This window comes from Marmota flaviventris, chromosome 8, assembly GCF_047511675.1.
Source record: "Marmota flaviventris isolate mMarFla1 chromosome 8, mMarFla1.hap1, whole genome shotgun sequence".
Lineage (NCBI taxonomy): Eukaryota > Metazoa > Chordata > Mammalia > Rodentia > Sciuridae > Marmota > Marmota flaviventris.
This window is the reverse complement of record NC_092505.1, coordinates 107,142,919-107,162,476: the sequence shown is the minus strand read 5'-3', so window position 1 is coordinate 107,162,476 and position 19,558 is coordinate 107,142,919. Positions and strand designations below refer to the sequence as shown.

The following is a 19,558-nucleotide window of genomic DNA, read 5'->3' as shown; positions in this document are numbered from 1 at the left end:
CCAAGTCAATTTCTAATAGTTTTATTAAACAATGTTTAATACAGGGGCTGGGGTTGTGGCTCAGAGGTAGAGCACTTGCCTAGCATGTGTGGCACCACATAAAAATAAATAAATACAGATATTAGAAAATAGAGGCTGGGGTTGTGGCTCAGTGGTAGAGTGCTTGCCTAGCATGCAGGAAGCACTGAGTTCAATCCTCAGCACCACATAAATGTAAAATAAAGATATTGTGTCCACCTAAAACTAAAAACTAAATATAAAAAAAAGATATTAAAAAACAAATATACATGAATACTAAAAAGAAAATACATATAGGAAAATATAATTCCTTTCCTTTTAAAGACAAAATAAAGATCACATTTTTACTCTTTTATTTTCCTATATACAAAATCCCTAAATGATCTATATTTTGTTCAAAGTATTTTCAAAATCAATACCAGGGAAACAAATATTATACCATGATATTTAAAATATTATGTAAATAATTATACTTTAAAGCATTTATTTACCAATTTTGCATTTTTTTCTGTATGAAAGATTTCAAACATGTCCCATTTTTCATATCATATAACTGTAGGTTGGGTAATCCAGCTGTGCCATCTTTAGAAGCTGCAATAAAAACAAAAACAAAAAATTTTGCACTAATTGTCTAACAGCTATAAAAAAATTTCAGACTTAGAAAAAATTGAAAAGGAGTATGAAGATCAAATTAAAAAGTCTCCCCAAATCAACTCTTTGGCCATCCTTCTGGAGTTGATCACTCGTTCCCCACACAAGGACAACAGCTGCCTGAGCCAGCCCAGCGCCTGCAGTGACCACTGTAGGTTTTAAAATACTTGAGATTTCTTATTTATTAAGTTTGAAATGCATTTCTGTTAAACAGATAGATTAAAATAATGAAACTTTGAAGTCTGTTATGAAAAAAATGTTACTTACAACCATTCATGAGTTTCAATTTCCCTTTTATTTACTTGGAACAATAAGATTCATTAGAGTTGATGACTACTTTTTTAAAAAAAAGTTTTTAGTGGTAGATGGGCACAACACCTTTATTTTGTTTATTTACTTTTTATGTGTTGCTGAGGATCAAACCCAGTGCATCACATATGCGAGGCAGGGAGGCGCTTTACCACTGAGCTACAACCCCAGTTCCAGAGTTGATGACTCTTTAAAAGAATAAAACCCATGTTTACAGCCCAACAATGACCTATTATCACTCATTTTTATCACTCATTTTTAAACCACAGCTATATAATATGCTCATATAATATCTTATCATGAGATATCTAAATGTGTAAGAAAATAGCACACCATTTCCAGTCATATAACACACACCTCTTAGACGTATCTATGGTGCTTCCTTTCACTTATAATGATGATATTTATCGGTTATTATTCTTCTTAATCTTTAATGATCTTCTCTAGCCAGCAGTTATTTACTTTTTAAATTTTCTCTTGAGCCTTTTCTTTCTCTCTATCTCATGATTGATCTTCCTTCTAACTTACTATACACAGTAATTCTCCCTTATCTACTGTTTCAGTTTCTGAGGTTTCAGTTATTTTAGTCAACGAAGACCAAAAATATTAAGTGGAAAATTCCAGAAATAAACAGTTCATAAGTTTTAAATTGAGTGCCATCCCACTCTGTCCCACACAGGGCATGAATCACCCATGCATCCAGGGTATCCATGCTATATCCATATGCTATCCACCCACTGGTCATTTAGGAGCCATCTTGGTCACCATTTTGACTGCTGGAGCACACAGCACTTGAGTTCAAGTAATAATTTATTTACACAGCAATGGCTCAAACCACAAAAGAAGTAATTTGGATATGGAAAAGTAGCTGGAAATTCGGATATGCACATAAAGCATTTCTTTTAAGTAAAAAGTTGGAGAGTTCTCAACTATTTAATGTAAGGGGGAAAAAAAAAAACTGCTTAAATTGCCAAGATCACCAGTAAGAACAAATCTTCTATCCAAGAAATTGCGAAAAAAAAAGAAACCCCTGTTAATTTTGCTGTGACATCTCAAAATATAAAAATATAGGTAAATGCCTAGTTAAGATGGAAAAGGCATTCAATTAAAAGATTAAGCACTATCTGCAGTTTCAGGCATCCAGTAAGAACATAACCCCTGTGGATAAGGGATATTACCTTACCTTAAAATTACGAACAGTATGTTGTACTGGGAGAATTAGACATTACTTGTTGATTACAAATACAAACTTACTATTACACAAATACTGTCTTACAAGGTTATAAATCTCTTTTTTTCCACTAAATTTAATTGGTCCTGCCAGAATAGGTATACAGTGGGAAAGTACTTACTAGTGTAAGGCTGCCACGTCGCCAGAACAGTGTTTTTTGGCGAGAATTCAAGGCAAACTGCCTTTGGGAGGTCAAAGGAGTGCAGCAGTCCCTTGTTAGTGATACTGATGGTATTTACTCTGGTTCAAAAGAAACGACTTCAGTGATGAAATACCATTTTATAATATTTTTTAATAGCCAACACTAACCAAAACATTCACACCTCTTTTCAAATATGGATCACTTCAAAATGTTTCTTTATCATAAAAATCAATTTTCAGTTAGTTTTAGAAAATATCCAAAAACACCTTAACTTTAAAAACAAAAGGACATTTTACAAAAAAGACCCTATGGCAGGTTAATGTTTGAAAATAATAGAGTATTAGCAGAAAGATAAAAGATGATTCGATTTCTGAAAAGGAAACAAGTTCTGTAAGTGAACACAAAGTAAGCTACAGACAAAAAGATAGATAAAAAAAGAAAAAGCTAAGCTATAGAGAAGCTGAGATATTCCAAACTAAGGGAAGGCAGAGAGGCAAGGAACAGCAAAGTATATTGTCTTCATTTGAATAAGTGCAAACCAAAGCAGCTAGGAAGTCTGTAAGAAAACTCTGGATGTCTATTAACATCTCAAAAGCAATCTTCAAAAGGCATACAAATTATTATGGTACAATAATGACAAAAATGATGATGACCATATAATAAAAGCAGTTCCATATTTAATCCTCAACAGTCTCATCAATTCTATTTTTTAAATTTTAAATTTAAGACTTAAAAAAAAAATTAGCAAGGCATGGTAGCATATGCCTGTAATCTCAGCAGCTTGGAGGCTCTGAGGCAGGAGGATCAAGAGTTCAAAGCCAGCCTTAGCAAAAGCGAGGCACTAAGCAACTCATAAAGACCCTGTCTCTAAATGAAATATAAAATAGGTTATGGATGTAGTTAAGCACCCCTGGATTCATTTCCCCAGTACAAAAAAATCGAACTAGTTTATGATTTGCCCAAGATCATACTACTAATAAATGCCAGGGCCAAGCTTCTGAATCAGTTCAGGCTGACTTTTCTGTACATAAACATTTTAGAGTTAAAAAAACAAAAAAAGATGTTCCATTTTATTCCAGACACTGCTAAAAGAAACTTTGTTTTACTCTAGTTTGAAGAGGATACCTCGGTTAGGACAAATAATAACTGATAGGAATCAAAGATTATAGCATACTGTTATAATACATACACACACACACACACACCCTTGTAAATTACGTATTTTAAAATGACATGAGAATATGTAACAACAAATCTCACCATTATGTACAACTATCACACACCAATTAAAAAATATGGAAAAAATAAGCATAAAAATGACATGAAGTTTTCTTGTTTTTTCTTTTTTGGTACAGGGGGTTGAACCTAGGGGCACTTCACCACTGAGTCACATGACCAGTCCTTTTTTATATTTTATTAGAGACATTATGAATCATTATGGCCAAAGCCACAGGAAATAAATGCCAGCATCTATGTATAAAGTTATCTATTAAGTGATGGACAGGACACTTAAAAAGGGATATGGGGGATATATGGAAGACTGAAGTTGAATCCAATAGACGACTAAGTGAGAATATAAATGAAATATATAAAATCATTAACAATAATTGCCAGGGTGAAAATAGATATTCAATAGAGTAAGCTAATAGAATAAAGGATAACGTTTAAAAAAAAAAAGACAATGAAAAGAAGTATATCTCACTAGGCAGTAAATATCTAATGACTCCAAATAGTATAAACTGAAACTATGGATAAAAAATAAAACTTAAATACTTAGGTCGTATAAAAAGATGTAAAATTTGAGAATATAACCGGGCACGCCTGTAACCCCAGCAGCTCAGGAGGCTGAGGCAGGAGGATTGCGAGCAACAGTGAAGCACTGAGCAACTCAGTGAGACCCTGTCTCTAAATAAAATACAAAACAGAACTGGAGATGTGGCTCAGTGGTTGAGTGCCCCTGAGGTTCAATCCCCAGTACAAACAAAAACAAAAACAAACAAACAAACAAAAAACTGAGAACAAGATGTCCCCATTCCTACACTTTGAAGCTAAGATTAAGACTACGCATTAACATTGTGAATAAGACCAACCTTGTGATTTGGTGGTTTATGCACTACAGATTATACTAAATCTTCTTTTAAATAATTTATATGCTTTTATAATAGGACTAATAGTTACATTAACTGCAGTTAATTTAACAGCAAATAAGTTTATCTAAATCTAAAATAAACAAGCAAGAGTATTATTTTGTTAGTGCAGAACTTAAGAAATGCTAACCAATAACCAGAGCACTATTTAAAATAACTTCTCATTTCTTTAGGTTAGATTTGGGGTATGATTGATATATATATATGCCTGTGAAAATGTTCAAAGTTGTCTTACTACATCATGACATCAGAAGATGGGCTTTATTAATGACACCTAAATACATGTTATTCAAATCATGCCAGTTACATTTATACCCACGACACACACACGGAACACCATGCCATGTAAATGAACACTTACTTGTCTCCGTTGCCCCAGGCAAATAAGGTTCCATCCTTGCTAAAGGCATAGACTTTGCAATTTTTCCCAGATTCCCTGAAAATAACAAAAACAGTTTAAATTAATAAGCTTTGATACTTTTCAAAAAAATATGATTAAAAAGACTATAATCTGGGGCTGGGGCTCAGTGGCAGAGTGCTTGCCTCACATGTGTGAGGCACTGGGTTCGATCCTCAGCACCACATAAAAACAAATAAAATAACGATTCATATATGTGTGTGTGTGTGTGTGTGTGTGTGTGTATACACATACATACACACACATATATATATATATATATATATATATATAGTTCAGAGCCTCTTATTTTTAAAAAAAGACTATAATCTATTAATTTAATGATTAAAAACTTATATTTTAGAAAATAAGAAAATAATTCCAAAAGGCTTTATTCTGCCAAAAAGCATTATCTCTGAGAATAATCACTGTTAAAGTAAGTTGGACATCAATTTTATACCAACGGGTGAATCTTGAAAGAAAAACAGAGCCCTTTGGGTGAACTATTTGTGTGGGAACCCACAAAATGTAACTAAACATAAAAGTAGCCAGCTGTAAACCCTGATCTTGAGAAGGCTAATTTCAACACAGAGGCTGTGGACAATGTCCCAGACTACATAGCAAAACAATGGAGGACAGAACATCCCCAAGTGGCCCTGGGCTTAAAGGACAAAGGCCTTCCATTGACTCCTCCAGTGCAGACACAGGCTACATAATAAGAAGATCTTCACATTTAACAAACGAAGCAGCATTCTGGACTGCATCTGTGGAAATCCGGTTACCTGGCAACATTCTATCAAGGAATCAAAACTGTAAGTACTGTTATCTCTCTACTTGAGATAGCCACTGTGAATACATCTCCTAATATCAAGTAAGACCCAAACTGAAATGTGCGTTTGCGTACACTCAGGTGTCTATTGGCACAGTCACACTAGATGAGAAACTAATAACAGCAAATGCACTGATAACTGATGTATGCATCTTAACTGGACATTATCTTCAGAATGACTTATCAAGAAATGACATCTATGCTTCTGCAAACCAATAATGGTAGCTAATACCCAATTTACAGTTAGTGAAACTTTTTTTTTAAGAGAGAGAAAATTTTTTAATATTTATTTTTTAGTGGACACAACATCTTTTATTTTATTTTTATGTGGTGCTGAGGATCGAACCCAGCACCCCGCGTATGCCAGGCAACATTCCCAGCCCCAATTAGTGAACTTTTTAAAAACATTTCTCCCTCATAGACAGCTGTGAACAAGATGTCCCCACTCCTACACTTGTGCAACTCACTTCCAGACCTAAAGGCACAATTTTATATTGTCTTTATTAAATTCCTCACAGGTTTTGGTGTAATGTTCTACCCTACTAAAACTTACTTACATTTTGATTTGCTCTTTTAAAATATTAGTCATTTCTTACAAATCCATTTGAAGTATAAATTAGAGAACATCCTTTCTAAGTGATCATCTAAATTATTTATAAGAACATTGAATGAAGCCAGACACAGTGGTGCACACCCGTAATCCCAGCAACCTGGGAGGATGAGGCAGGAGGATCAAGGCCAACCTCAGCAACCCTGTCTCAAAATAAAAAATTAAGCCGGGCAGGCTGAGGCAGGAGGGTTGTGTGTTCAAAGCCAGCCTCAGCCAAAGCTAGACACTAAGCAATTCAGTGAGACCCTGTCTCTAAATAAAATACAAAATAGGGCTGGGATGTGGCTCAGTGTTTAAGTACCTCTGGGTTCAATCCCTGGGACCAAAAAAAAAAGAACTTTCCCTCATCAACTATTTGGTTATTCTGAAATATAGTTTGTACAGAAAAGGCAAGAGAAATGCCTGATTCCTTCCCTTTATCAATCTTCAAAGCAACAAGCAAGGACTCAATCAACCACTAATGCAATGAATAAGGTTTAGAAGGTTTTTAAAAAATTATTATTGATATACTTAACGTGTTTTATTCTTTTAGTTATAATTCTTAAGGCTCAAACTGTTCCATCTCAGGTTGGTGTTAAGCCCCTCCCTTCCAGATGACTCCTATGGCCCTTTCAAAGACCTCACTGGTCCTTTGCGGCTTCCTTGCTTTCTGGCACAAGATGTTCCCACCTCACCTGTACATTTGCTGCTCTAGACCTAGAGCTGACCTGTCCCCCAAGGAACTGATTCCATTTAGTGAGGGGTGGTACCCAGAAAGCCATTGTCTGTGCACAGGGTCTTCACGCTTCTTCTTCTTCTTCTTCTTTTTAATATTTTTTAATTGTTGACAGACCTTTATTTTATTCATTTATTTGTATGTGGTGCTGAGAATCGAACCCAGTGCTTCACATATGCAAGCCAACTGCTCTATCACTGAGCCACAACCCCAGCCCATCTTCACTGCTTCTTGACTCTTCAGTGGAAAGAACTAAGAAATACAAATGTTTTAAAAAATCACAAGTTCATATGTACATATGCAACTCCCTCTCTTTACACTCACGCTAAAGATCTTGGTTCCTAGTGATATTAATATAATTATTAATTTACTTTATCCTATAATAGATTGAAATGACAACATCTAGGGGCTGGAGATGTGGCTCAATTGGTAGACCCCTTGCCTAGCAAGCCTTGGGTTCAATTCTTAGCACCACAAAAAATAAAAAAAAAATAAAAAAACACTTCAAAAGACATGTATTTTCAGTTAACAATAAAATACTGACTGCATTTAAGAACTTTGTGAAATTTCACATGGTTATATGACCACCTTGACACAGAGCTTGGTTCATTTGTTTCAGTTTTCCACTTTATTTAACTTTACTATTTAAAACAATTACATGGTTAAAAGTCATAACTATATATACCAAAGTTCATTCACAGATACATCTCCAGCATCCTGTTACACTTTCTCCCAAGGAAACTATTTTAATTAGTTTTTGGTTTGTCCTTGCATTGTTTCTTTTGGGGCCAAATATATCTCTTTAGCTACATATTAGACATATATATTCTATTTTATTCCTTTTTTAATACCATTTTCATTCTCTTAAATTCATGAAGATTATTGGTAGCAGGTTGACTATCATAGTTGCCAGTTTTTCTCCTTCTCCAAGATAAAACTCTGGTTCCAAACTAAAGGCTGCATTCAGTGACACAGTGTCTGCACTTTTCCTTACTGTTATTCCCCCCTCTTCTAAACAGGTTTACACAATTACTTTCAAATCTAAAGATCATGTTACTTGATAAAGAATATATATTTTTTCCATCTCCTGTTAATATCACACAATATTTTCCAAGAAACTAGCTTATCCCTTCCCTTTCTCGTGGAAAATACATCAAACTACACAAAACCCATTTACTATATACTGTATACTCTGGTAACATCACTCAACAAAATAAAGCATACCTTGGGAACACTGTGCTTTCCGTGAAGTGCGGCGGCCCATTCACCATGTACAATCCTTCTGATCCTCGGACTAAAGAACATGAAAGAACCAACACATTACCCTTTGCTAATAAAGGGTAGATTATATTTGTAAATGTTTTTAAAAAGCAAAAGTTTTCAAGATATTAAGGAAATCATTAAACACTTAGCTGTACCAGAGAATGTTATCATTAAAAGGGTACACATCATGACATAAAGCCATCAATTCAGAGGCAGCAGGTGTGTAGCAGCTGGGAGCCTGTGGATGTGGCACTCTCTGAACCTCTGCCTCGTCTATAAAACAGAAACACTGGCATACAGCGGAGCTACATGCTTTATATAAAATAACATAAAATGTAGTACATGTTTAAAGTTCTTAGAACACAAACTATTGTTCATCTATTCGCAGTCTCCCAAACTAAGAACAAGTAGAATGAAACACACTCATTCACTAATCCCAATAACAGGAATATATAAAAAATTTAAATGGGAACAAAGTTCAAAAACAAATAAGCAAATAAAACATTTGGAGAACTAACTATTTTTCAAAAGGGCTGAATTGGATGCATCTAAAGCTGACTCAAATATACAGACTGATTCATTCAACAGATGTTTACTAGAAGGAAAACCCCTTCCCAGGCTCTGGGTTGAGTACTGGAGACACAAGAGGGAGGAAAACCTGTCTCATGCCTGACTTCATTGAACTCAGTCTACAGTGAGCAAATGATTTCCACAGACAGAGAACTACAAAGGAAAACATATGGTATCAGAGGGCACGACAGGGAGCTCTGCCCCCAAACTAGAAGACAGGGAAAGTGTTCTTGAGCTAGTCCCTAGATGCTAGGAGCAGGAGGATGAACAGCAGTTAACAGGAAGGAGAACAAGGCCACATACAGAACCCCCATGCCAGAGAAAAGGCAGTACACCAGAGGAAGGGACAAAGGCCCGAGCAGCTGGAAGAAGTCGAAGCTGAAAACAGGGCTCAGGGCTCAGACCACAAAGAAGACTGAACTCAGCAATGTTGGTTTATCTTAAGAATGCTAGGGGCTGGGGCTGGGGCTGGGGCTCTGTGGTACAGCACTTGCCTAGCACATGTGAGGCCCTGGGTTTGATCCTCAGCACCATATAAAAGTAAATAAATAAACTAAAGGCATTCTGTCCATATACAACTATAAATAAATGCTCAAGAGGTTTAGGTGGATCATTAAAATTAGATTTGCATTTTGAAAAGGTCAATCTAGTACACTGTAGAAAGTGAACAGGAAAGGATCAAGAGTGGACTGGACATGGGGAAACTATTTTAAATGCTTCTGTTGAGTCCCACAGGAGATTAGGGAAACCCAGACCATGGTGGGACAGTTCAGATGACACCTCGGTATGCAATAGTTAGGAGAAAAAAACTAACAGAATTGGGAATGAGTTGGTATCTTTCCTGGAATTCTTGCTACCAGCAACAGTATAAAAGCTGAAGAAAAGATAGTTACCGAGTCCCTGGCGACCATTACATCTAGCTATTCAGACATCTCCCAGCCTTCTCTGGGTTACTGGGAAAGCAGCAGAGTTACAGTTAGGGCCAGCCTTGGCTCCAGTTCTGATTCCTACTGCCTTCCCCCCCTTCTGGAGAAGAGTCAAATCAAAGTTATTAGAATATTATATTCTCCCTAGTGATTAACTAGCTCAAATTTCAGGTATCCAATGGTCCCAAAGAACTACTAGTGAACAACAATAAACCCATGTCTTAATGGAGCTCCCAACTTAATGGAGGGAAAGTAAATAGATGATACACAGAGCACTGAACAAGGACACCTCCAAGTCACAGAGCTGGACTCCCTACTGTTGCATGTGTGGAACACCCTACTGAGAGGTGTTGGGAAACAACTGCCCCTGTGAGTCAGCACTAGAACAGACCGGAGCCCAGCAAAGTGCTCTTCATATTTCAGAACCCAACTCCCGCCACCACGGTACCTATGAGTCCGGTACCTAGTCTGTGACATGGCCCCTGCGTAGCTGTACTATGTGCTGACCACTAGGGGTTAAAATAAGTAAGAATCTATCACTGCTTTCAAGAGAGTGATTTAGAAAAAGTTTGGTCTCTTGCTACAATTTTAATTATACACTTAAGATATTTATTCTAAAATTCTCAAATGACATTCACAAAATTTCTTAGTACTACACACACACTCAAAATCTGAATAAGAATTTTGTTTAATAAATACTATTGTACCAGTCAAAATTTATACAACATCTTGTGCCAGAAAATGTTTTCCTAAATTTAAAGACTATGAACTGGTTTTTTTCTTCCTTCCTTCCTTTTATTTTTTATATTTTAAAACTTTTAAACTTTTTTATTTTTAATTTTTTGGTGATACTGAGGATTGAACCCAGGGCCTTGCTCATGGTAAGCTAAGCACACTCTACCATGGAGATACATTCCCAGCCTAAAGTTTAGTTCTTTAGCATTAAAATTTTCTCACCACATGAGCAAAGAAGTGCTATTTTTCATTATTAAATCAATCATCTGCTGCAATATTTCATATGATACATTAGGATTTAGAAGAGAATAGGCAATTATTTTCTTAATACTATAAATGAAGTTCTAACAGACATTGGGGGAATTAACCAAAAGTGAATTTTTCAAATTAGAAAGTTTATAATTATCAGATTACACCCTATTCCTATACTACATACAATTTTGCCAGCATAATGAGGGTCTTCTCATAAGTTGTAGTAAAACCTAACACGTTAAGAGCACTCTCTCAGAATTAACACGTGGGTCCAGGATGCCTAAATGGCACATTGTCAGTGTAGTCCCAGTTAATTAGAAAATGTTGATGAGGGCTGGGGTTATGGCTCAGCAGTTGAGCACTTGCATAGCACATGCGAGGCCCTGGGTTCAATCCTCTGCACCACATAAAAATAAATAAAATAAAGGTATTGTGTCCAACTACAACTAAAAAAATAAATATTAAAAAAAAAAAAAAAGAAAATGCTGATGAAATCAAATTATGTTCTAAGGACCCTAACTACTGACACCAAGAACACAGGCCTGAACTGATGGGCAAAGAAGATAAAGCAAAAATCTTCTCCCCGGCTCATCTTGGCTTCCTGTGTTCTAGTAGTAATTGTAACTAGTAGTCATTTGATGATTTTGATGTTACATAATGTTTACTTGAGGGAAAATTCAAAGATCTTATCCATTACTAAAGTGGCATCTACACCCCGGATTTCATGAAGATTATCTTTCTGGCTATAGCAGCGGGAACTCTCAGGCTATTCAGGGCAACCAGTAGGTTTTCCTTTTCTAAAATTTGTTTTTCAGACCTATGTCCCAAACTAATACAGGGAGAAAATCACAATGGAGTAGTGAGAAAAACAAAAAACACTTGAGTCACAATTTTCCTTGCAGAATATTCACCCAAATCTTAGAAGGCACACATGACATTTTTAGTGCCAGTGTGGAGAGTGACATGTCCTTCCCATTCAAGAAACTAAATTTCATGGGGTCTCCAATTTTTGGTTTTGGTATGTTTCTGGAGATGCAAAATAATAAGTCAAATTAATCAACTGCTTTTCAACATACATATGTTCACATTCTAAATAAACGCAACTTTAAAAGCAAAAATCCAGATTATGTTTCTATAATTGTATTTATACAACATTCACGAAATGACAAAACTACAGTGACAAAGGACAGAGCAACGACTGTTAGGCATTAATGCTGGAAGAAGGACTTCACTATAAAGGGCACCACAGGAATTTCTTGCTGGTGACAGAACAGTTCTATATTCTGACAGTGGTGGTTGTATGAATTTATATATGATAAAATTTCTTAGTACTACACACACACTCAAAATCTGAATAAGAAATTTTGTTTAATAAATACTATTGTACCAAATTTCTAGGTTTGATAATTCACTACAGTTATACAGGTTATCACTGGAGAAAGCTGGGTGAAAGGTACATAGAACTCTACTGTTTTTACAACTTCTCTGAGTCTTAAATTATATACAAATTTTTAAAACTTTTTAAAAAATGCAACATCATTTTGGTTATACTTTGTTTAAAGTACAACCAAAAAAACAAACAAACAAAAAAAGGAAACAAATCAAATGAAAGTTTTTCAACATTCCCAAGAATGATTTTGGTTGGAAATATTGGATAAAATTGTAAAGTTATAATCACATATCAAAAAGACCAAGATTTTTGTACAAAGGTAAAAACATATCCTATGAGACAACAATACAAACCAAAGCTACTATGAAGTTGATGATCTATCAATGACCATTAAACTAGGCATTCTTTGCACATAATATTTCACAGGAGAATTCAGAATAAAAATCATATTGGATTATCATAGTTTTGTTCATACATATAAACCACTTAAAACAACAGGTTTATTTCATATCTTGCTATATTGAAGCCTAACATTTTGGACCTATAAGAAACTTTATTAGATTAAATAACCAGTTTGCATGATTTCCTTATAAAAATGTGAATAAATGGATACATAAACTTACTAGGAAAAACAAATTCAAGTTCATAGGAGAACATAAACTGTTTCACAAATTAATAAAAGCAAAAATAAATATGGATGCAAAACAAACTTTTCCATAACTGCAACAATTTTATTCTACACAAAACTTTAATAAAAAATCACTTGAGTTAATATCTGAAGGTGAAACAGTGAACAAGATGTGAAACTAGCTTGAGAGCGTATGTTCACACTTGATGTGATCTTTAGTAAAAGAGGATCAGCAAACAGAATGGAATAGTTCTAAAACAATAAATATTAGAGTTTTACACAGTAACTGTTTAAAAAACAATAATTACAACAACTATTGTATCTACATAATCTTTTCTAAGCTTACTAGCCTTTTTGAGGCTCATACAATTTATTACTCTAGGCCTGAGTTAGAATTAGAAAAACACCGGGCTTCAACAAACACAGTCATATGTCAAGGATATGGTGATTCTTAAAATATACTTTTCCCACCTGTTATATTTGCTGAACTACATATCAATTTAGAAAAATGACTCAATTTTAAGTAAATTATTTCAATGACCTCATCTAGGCAAGTTGCTTAGAAATCAAGAATTTCTTGGGGCTGGGGATGTGGCTCAAGCGGTAGCGCGCTCGTCTGGCATGCGTGCGGCCCAGGTTCGATCCTCAGCACCACATACAAACAAAGATGTTGTGTCCGCCAAAAACTAAAAAAGTAAATATTAAAATTCTCTCTCTCTCTCTCTCTTAAAAAAAATTTCTTGTAGGGGGCTGGGGATTTAGCTCAGTTAGTAGAGTGCTTGTCTCGCATGCACAAGGCCCTGGGTTCAATCCCCAGAACCACACACACACACACACAAAAGAATTTCTTGTACTGTGGGGGCTGGGGTTGTGGCTCAGTGGTAGAGCACTTGCCTAGCACATGCTAGGTCCTGGGTTCAATCCTCAGCACCACAAAAAAATCGATCCATCGGTAAAATAAAGGTGTTGTGTCCAGGTATAACTTAAAAAATAAAAAAAAAAAAAAGAATAAGAATTTCTTGTAATGGATGTTGTTATTTTTACATACCCAGCACCAAGCCCCTCTTTTTTAGGCCACACTAATACAGGTGAGCATACAATTTGGTCCTGACTTCTGATGAAAAACTAATACAAAGACGAGTAAGAGACTAGACAAGACAAGCCAAAGATGGCAGCCTTTAGATTTGCTGGGATCAGTGGCAAAAATATTCTCTTTCCTTTGGAGGTGCCCAAGCTGGCTGATGTCAGCCTGAGAACAAACGAATCCAGAAGGAACCCGGCCTACAGATGAAGACAGATTTTTTTGGAGTCATGTGACTAACTGAATCCAGTAGTATGGAAGCTATTAGGTTATGTGAGTTTTGAAAATCTCCCTTTCTCACCTGCCCTTTTTTTTCTTTTTTGGTTCTCGTCATTTCCAACTAAAAGTTTTGACTCATAAAATTTACTGGATAACCTCCAAATTATTCACAGCTCTAAGATCCTATGAATCTAATTTAACAAAAGAGTTAGGAAGTTAAAAAAAAATCGATTATTAAATGAAATACCCCAACTAAGAATGTTTACAATATTAAACAGTGTGTTTTAGTGACAGAAAAGGGAGCATGAAGTGGAATAATGCGCATAAAATCGTCACTCTGCCATCCGCAGTATGACTCTGATGAAGTAATACCTCTGGCCTCCAAGAATATGAGCATATGAGAGACAGACTGAACAATAATCTCTAAGCTCTTACAAAATCCTTGCGTATAGGTATTGTAAGAAAACTGTCATTCTTGGTAAATTTGACAAGAAATAAACGAGCTACCCTTCATTAATTTATTCCTCCACTACACATTTAGAGTGCCTATTGCTTTTCAGGTTCAGTTCTAGGTACTGAGAAGGCAGGAATTAATAATACTCTGCTCTTAACATCAAGAAGCACAGTGGCACCCACCTGTCATCCCAGCAGCTCAGGAGGCTGAGGCAGGAGGATCCCAAGTTCAAACCCAGCCTCAGCAACAGGGGAGGCAGTAAGCAACTCAGTAAGACCCTGTCTCTAAATAAAATACAAAATAGGGCAGGGATGTGGCTCAGTGGTCTACTGCCCTTTTGTTCAAATCCTCCACACCCAAAAAACAAACAAAAAAAAGAAACTAAGGGTCTAGCACAACTGGATAATTATCCTATGTAAAAAGTGAAAAAAAAAATAATAAGTACACATGGAGTTCAGAAATAGTTCAGGGAGTGACTGACTATATGGGAACAAAGGGAAAGGCTTTTACAGAGCAATGATATCTGAAACTAACTTTAATAGATGAAAAGAGGTTTGCCAAATCAACAAAAAGGTCAAAATAGTCCTAAGCTGAAGAATAGATTGTAAGAAGTGAGGTACCACTTTTTACAGACTTAAAATCCACTAATTTTTAACTAGAGTTCAAATAGCCATTTATAGTATTCAAAAATTATACAGTTAGGTTTGTGAGGCTAGGGAAATCATTTAATTACGTAATTATGCCATTTAAATAGTCTCAGCCCAGCATTTTATCTATCAGACTATAGTCAGCATTTGATAAACGTTGGGTGAATGAATTGTGGTACTCCATTGTACAGGAGTGGGCATGGATCTTAAAATTAAAATGCTGAATGGCAAGAATGTCAATAAGTGCAAAAGCTTTTTCTTTGTTTTGTTTGTTTGTTTTGTTTTCCTTTTGTTGGTGTTGACACTGCGTCTTGCTAGGTTGCTGAGGCTGGCCTCAAACATGCAATCCTCCTGCGTAGGCCCTGGGGTCGCTGGGATTGCAGGTGTGCAGCATTGCGTCCAGCAGAGCAAAAGCATTTTATGGCTCCCTTTGGTTCCTTCTCCAGAGCAGACTCTTGTCTTCACGCCTTCTCCTTTCCTGCTACATGGTGACCACGACTGAAGACCTGTTCCCCTTCCCACGCCCTCTCCTTCACATTGACATCGAATCCCGCCCAGCACTGTCCGAAACCTCATCTTCAACAGTACAAACGAGTTCAGCTTCAAAACCCCAGGAGCCGTGTAACATTCTACTTCCAAAACGTCCACAACTGTCTCCACGTCATGTCGGCCAGAGGTCTCCATCGCGCACAGGTAGGAGCCTCGAGGAGCGCGAGCGACACGGGCCCCTGGCCGCAGCCCCACCAGGGCCAGGAGCGCGCCGTCGGAGCTCCGCGGGCCCCGGGGGCTCAAGGCTCGTCTCCGAACGCGGTGCCCGCAACAGCAGCACTGCAGCCCGCATCAAGCGCGCCGAGTGCCGCTCCCGCTGCTGAAGCGGCAGGAGCGCAGGGAGGAGGGCGGACGGCAGCTGGGAGGGGGACACCAGCGACAAGGGCCTGACTTCCGACTGCCACGCGGTGGACCAAGAAGCCCGGGTGACGGGCCAGGCACTCCGCAAGCCATGAGAAAGCGCGGGTCGGACTCCAGGGACCGCCGGCTGGCTCTCCAGAGCAAAGACACAGACAGACCACGCCCGAGAAAAGGAGTCCCGCGCTAGTTCGGAACTCACCTGTCAACAGAGGCGTGGAAGGCGCCATCTTGTCCCGGAAAAAGAAACCCGTGCGCTGGGGTGAGAGTTCAACGAGGGCCGAACCCGGCCCCTACACGTCTCCCCAGGCGTGGAGGCTGTGAGCGAGTGCTTCCGGGGCCGCCAGCCTCGGGGCCTACTCACTTCCGGCGTCGGGGCGCGCACGCGCAGCTCAGCGACACCTCCTGCTTGAGCGTGAAGGGCCGGCCGCGCCGGCGCTCGCCCTCCGTCTCCCGAGGGCGGAGTCCGCACTTCCGCGGGGCGGAGCCCGCCCAGTGCTGACGTTGGCAGCCGAACCCGAAGTAGTTCGAGGCCGCGGGCTGCACCGTCCGGTTGTTGCGTCTGCTTCCTCTTTCTCTCCACGCTCCCGGCGGCCCGCTCCGTGCTCCCGCGCGCCCTGCTGGCCCGACCCGCCGACCCGACGCCGTCAGCTCGCGCCCGGCGCTCGTCGCGCCCAGATCCAGCGGCCGCCGCCGGCGCCCGTCCCGAGCGCCTCCTGCCCGCGGCGGCGCGGGCTCCGGGAGCCGAGCCTCACAGCGGCCCGGGAGGCGAGCGAGCGAGGCCGAGGGGCGGCCGGGCGGAGGCGGCGCCGCGAAGATGGTTGCCAAGCAGCGGATCCGGATGGCCAACGAGAAGCACAGCAAGAACATCACGCAGCGCGGCAACGTCGCCAAGACCTCGGTGAGCTGGGCGGGGGCCGGCCGGGGACGGGGCGGGAGCGGGCTGGGGAGGGGGCTGGGGCCGGGGGAGAGCGGGCCGGGGAGGGGGCCGGGGCCGGGGCCGGGGGAGAGCGGGCCGGGGCGGGCGGGCTCGGCCCACGGCACCCGGCCGGCGGCGCCTCTGACCGGGTTTCCCTTTGCAGAGAAACGCCCCCGAGGAGAAGGCGTCGGTGGGACCCTGGCTGCTGGCGCTCTTCATCTTCGTCGTCTGCGGCTCCGGTAGGTGCGGGGCGGCATGCCGTTGGGGGGAGGGCTCGAGGCCGCCCAGCTCCGCGCTCCGTCGGTGCTCGGAGACCAGAGGCCAGGTCCGTGGTGATGGTCAGGCTGGCGGACATTTAAGGCTAAACAAAAAGAAGCGCGCACAGAAGAACTTGGACTGTGTGCGATTTCATTGTCACTTGCAGAGAGACTTCCCGACGTGCACTCCTGGTGTTAGGACTTGATTTGACCATATCAGAATCTTATGTCCAAAAGGTGGCACGTTTTATGAAAGTAAAGCTAATCCAGAGACGTGTTTCTGTGTAGAGAACATGTACCCGCTTGGCAATTTAATTGGTGAGACAAGTGTTTTTATGTTAATAAAAGGAACGTTTGACATATGGCAAGAAAGATTAGTTACCAGGGCAGCCTGCTGTTAGAGTAATAGGCACTTGCCTCCGCAAATGAGTTACAGAATGGCCTTTTTCATTTATTACCTTATTATGCCCACTGTTCATATTGAGGTAAATGATTCTGTTTTCCACATTCTAATGTTTCTGAGATTTCTGTTTAACATTTTGCTTTGTCTTTCTCCTAAACCTACCAATTGGAAGCTTTCCTGATAAATGGCTGAGAGCCAAGCAGTTTATATAACCCAAAGATGATTGAATTTCAGCTTTGTGAGAATGAGGAAACATGCATATGTTATTGGCCAGGGCTTTAAAGGATGCTTAATTATTTAGGAATAAGCCAAAATCAATCTATCTAGAAAAACCTGTGTACGCTGGTGTCTTAAGTTCTTTTTATTTTTATTTACTTATTTTTTTGGTACCATGGATTGAATTCAGGGGCACTCGACCACTGAGCCACATCCCTAGCCCTTTTAAAAGAGGGTCTCACTGACTTACTCAGCGCCTTGCTTTTGATGAGGCTGGCTTTGAACTCACAGTCTTCCTGCCTCAGCTTCCCAGGCTGGCTTTAAGTTCTTTCTAAAATGATTTCCTATATGTGCAGGCTCATTTGGACACTTAACATAAAATTTAGGGAAGCTAGGATTTAAAAAATAACTTGAGGGGCTGGGGATGTGGCTCAAGCAGTAGCGCGCTCGCCTGGCATGCGTGCGGCCTGGGTTCGACCCTCAGCACCACATACAAACGAAGACGTTGTGTCCGCCAAGAACTAAAAAAATAAAATAAAATGTTAGAATTCTCTCTCTCCCTCTTTCTTTATAAAAATAAAAATAAAATAAAATATAACTTGATTTGGGAATGTTGCTTCGAGGTAGATCATCTGCCTAGCAGGTGGGAGGCCTTCAGTTCATTTCCTAGCACTGGAAAATAATAAAACTTTATGAGCATTTAATTGTTTTATTTGTTAAGATAGGCCTGTCTTCTTACAGTGAAGCTAGATGGCTTTTGCAAATGATTGTAAGAGTAATCTCAGATTCTTAACTACCTTAATAGGTAATTTTGCAGTTGCTAGATGTATTTTATTCAAAGCTTGTTTTAACATTTGTTCTTTCTCTTCACAGCAATTTTCCAGATTATTCAGAGTATCAGGATGGGCATGTGAAGTCACTCACCTTAAGATGTTTCCATTCTCCTGTGAATTTTAACTTGAACTCATTCCTGATGTTTGATACCCTGGTTAAAACCGATTCAGTAAAGCATCCTGCCTCAGAATGACTTTCATAGCATCCTTCATGTGTCATTCCAAGGTTTATCACGAGTCATTCCAGGTTTTCTAGTTCATACCACAGTGCCTTGCAAAAAGCACCACATGAATAAAGCAATAAAATTTGATTGTTAAACTATAGTAGTGGACCCTACTTAGTAAAGTGTAAGTTTTTTTTTTTAATGTGGTTGTTAAAACAGTATGCAGTATGAATAATTAGATTAAATCTGTGTAGACAGAGTCTAGATTTTGTTAACTCTAACATGTAAAGTGTAGTCAGCTTAATTTAAAATTTGGAATCTTGAGGTTTTTATATAGCTAGGCACTTTATTACTCTTGAGTCAAAAGCACACTCCATTATAGGGTCATGTAACTGTCCTGTAATAAGGTGCTTATAGATGGAACACAGCCTAGTTTTACCATAACAATTAGCATTCAAAATTTTTGAAAAGCTTCTGAATGCATAATACAAGCAGAGATGCTTATATATAAGCCACATCTATTTTCATGAATTTGTTTCTATTACACTACCTTGGATTTTGCATGAGTGAGCATAATGTAAGATCCCATTTTTAGGGGAAAAAAAATAAAGCATTTTGTAACTTAATCAGTCACTGAGGTTTCACT

At 39.0% G+C, this 19,558-nt stretch overlaps 2 protein-coding genes across 2 annotated transcripts in view; one reads left to right on the top strand and one right to left on the bottom strand.

Moving 5' to 3' along the window:
- Eif2a (eukaryotic translation initiation factor 2A) overlaps nt 1-16,423 on the bottom strand; it is a 31,717-nt gene extending 15,294 nt beyond the window's left edge. Inside the window, exons 1-5 of the mRNA XM_027933764.2 lie at nt 16,323-16,423; nt 8,274-8,343; nt 4,860-4,934; nt 2,331-2,449; nt 510-609 (exon numbers count right to left, since the gene is read on the bottom strand). Of these exons, the coding sequence (XP_027789565.1) occupies nt 510-609; nt 2,331-2,449; nt 4,860-4,934; nt 8,274-8,343; nt 16,323-16,350 (392 nt within the window). The 5' untranslated portion in view covers nt 16,351-16,423. The remainder of the gene's footprint in view (nt 1-509; nt 610-2,330; nt 2,450-4,859; nt 4,935-8,273; nt 8,344-16,322) is intronic.
- A 228-nt stretch (nt 16,424-16,651) lies between these two features.
- Serp1 (stress associated endoplasmic reticulum protein 1) lies at nt 16,652-19,072 on the top strand. Its single transcript, XM_027933798.2, has 3 exons — nt 16,652-17,021; nt 17,203-17,278; nt 18,789-19,072. Exons 1-3 carry the CDS (start codon nt 16,938-16,940, stop codon nt 18,827-18,829), a joined length of 201 nt encoding a protein of 66 aa, XP_027789599.1. The 5' UTR covers nt 16,652-16,937; the 3' UTR covers nt 18,830-19,072.
- The last annotated feature ends 486 nt before the right edge of the window (nt 19,073-19,558 follow it).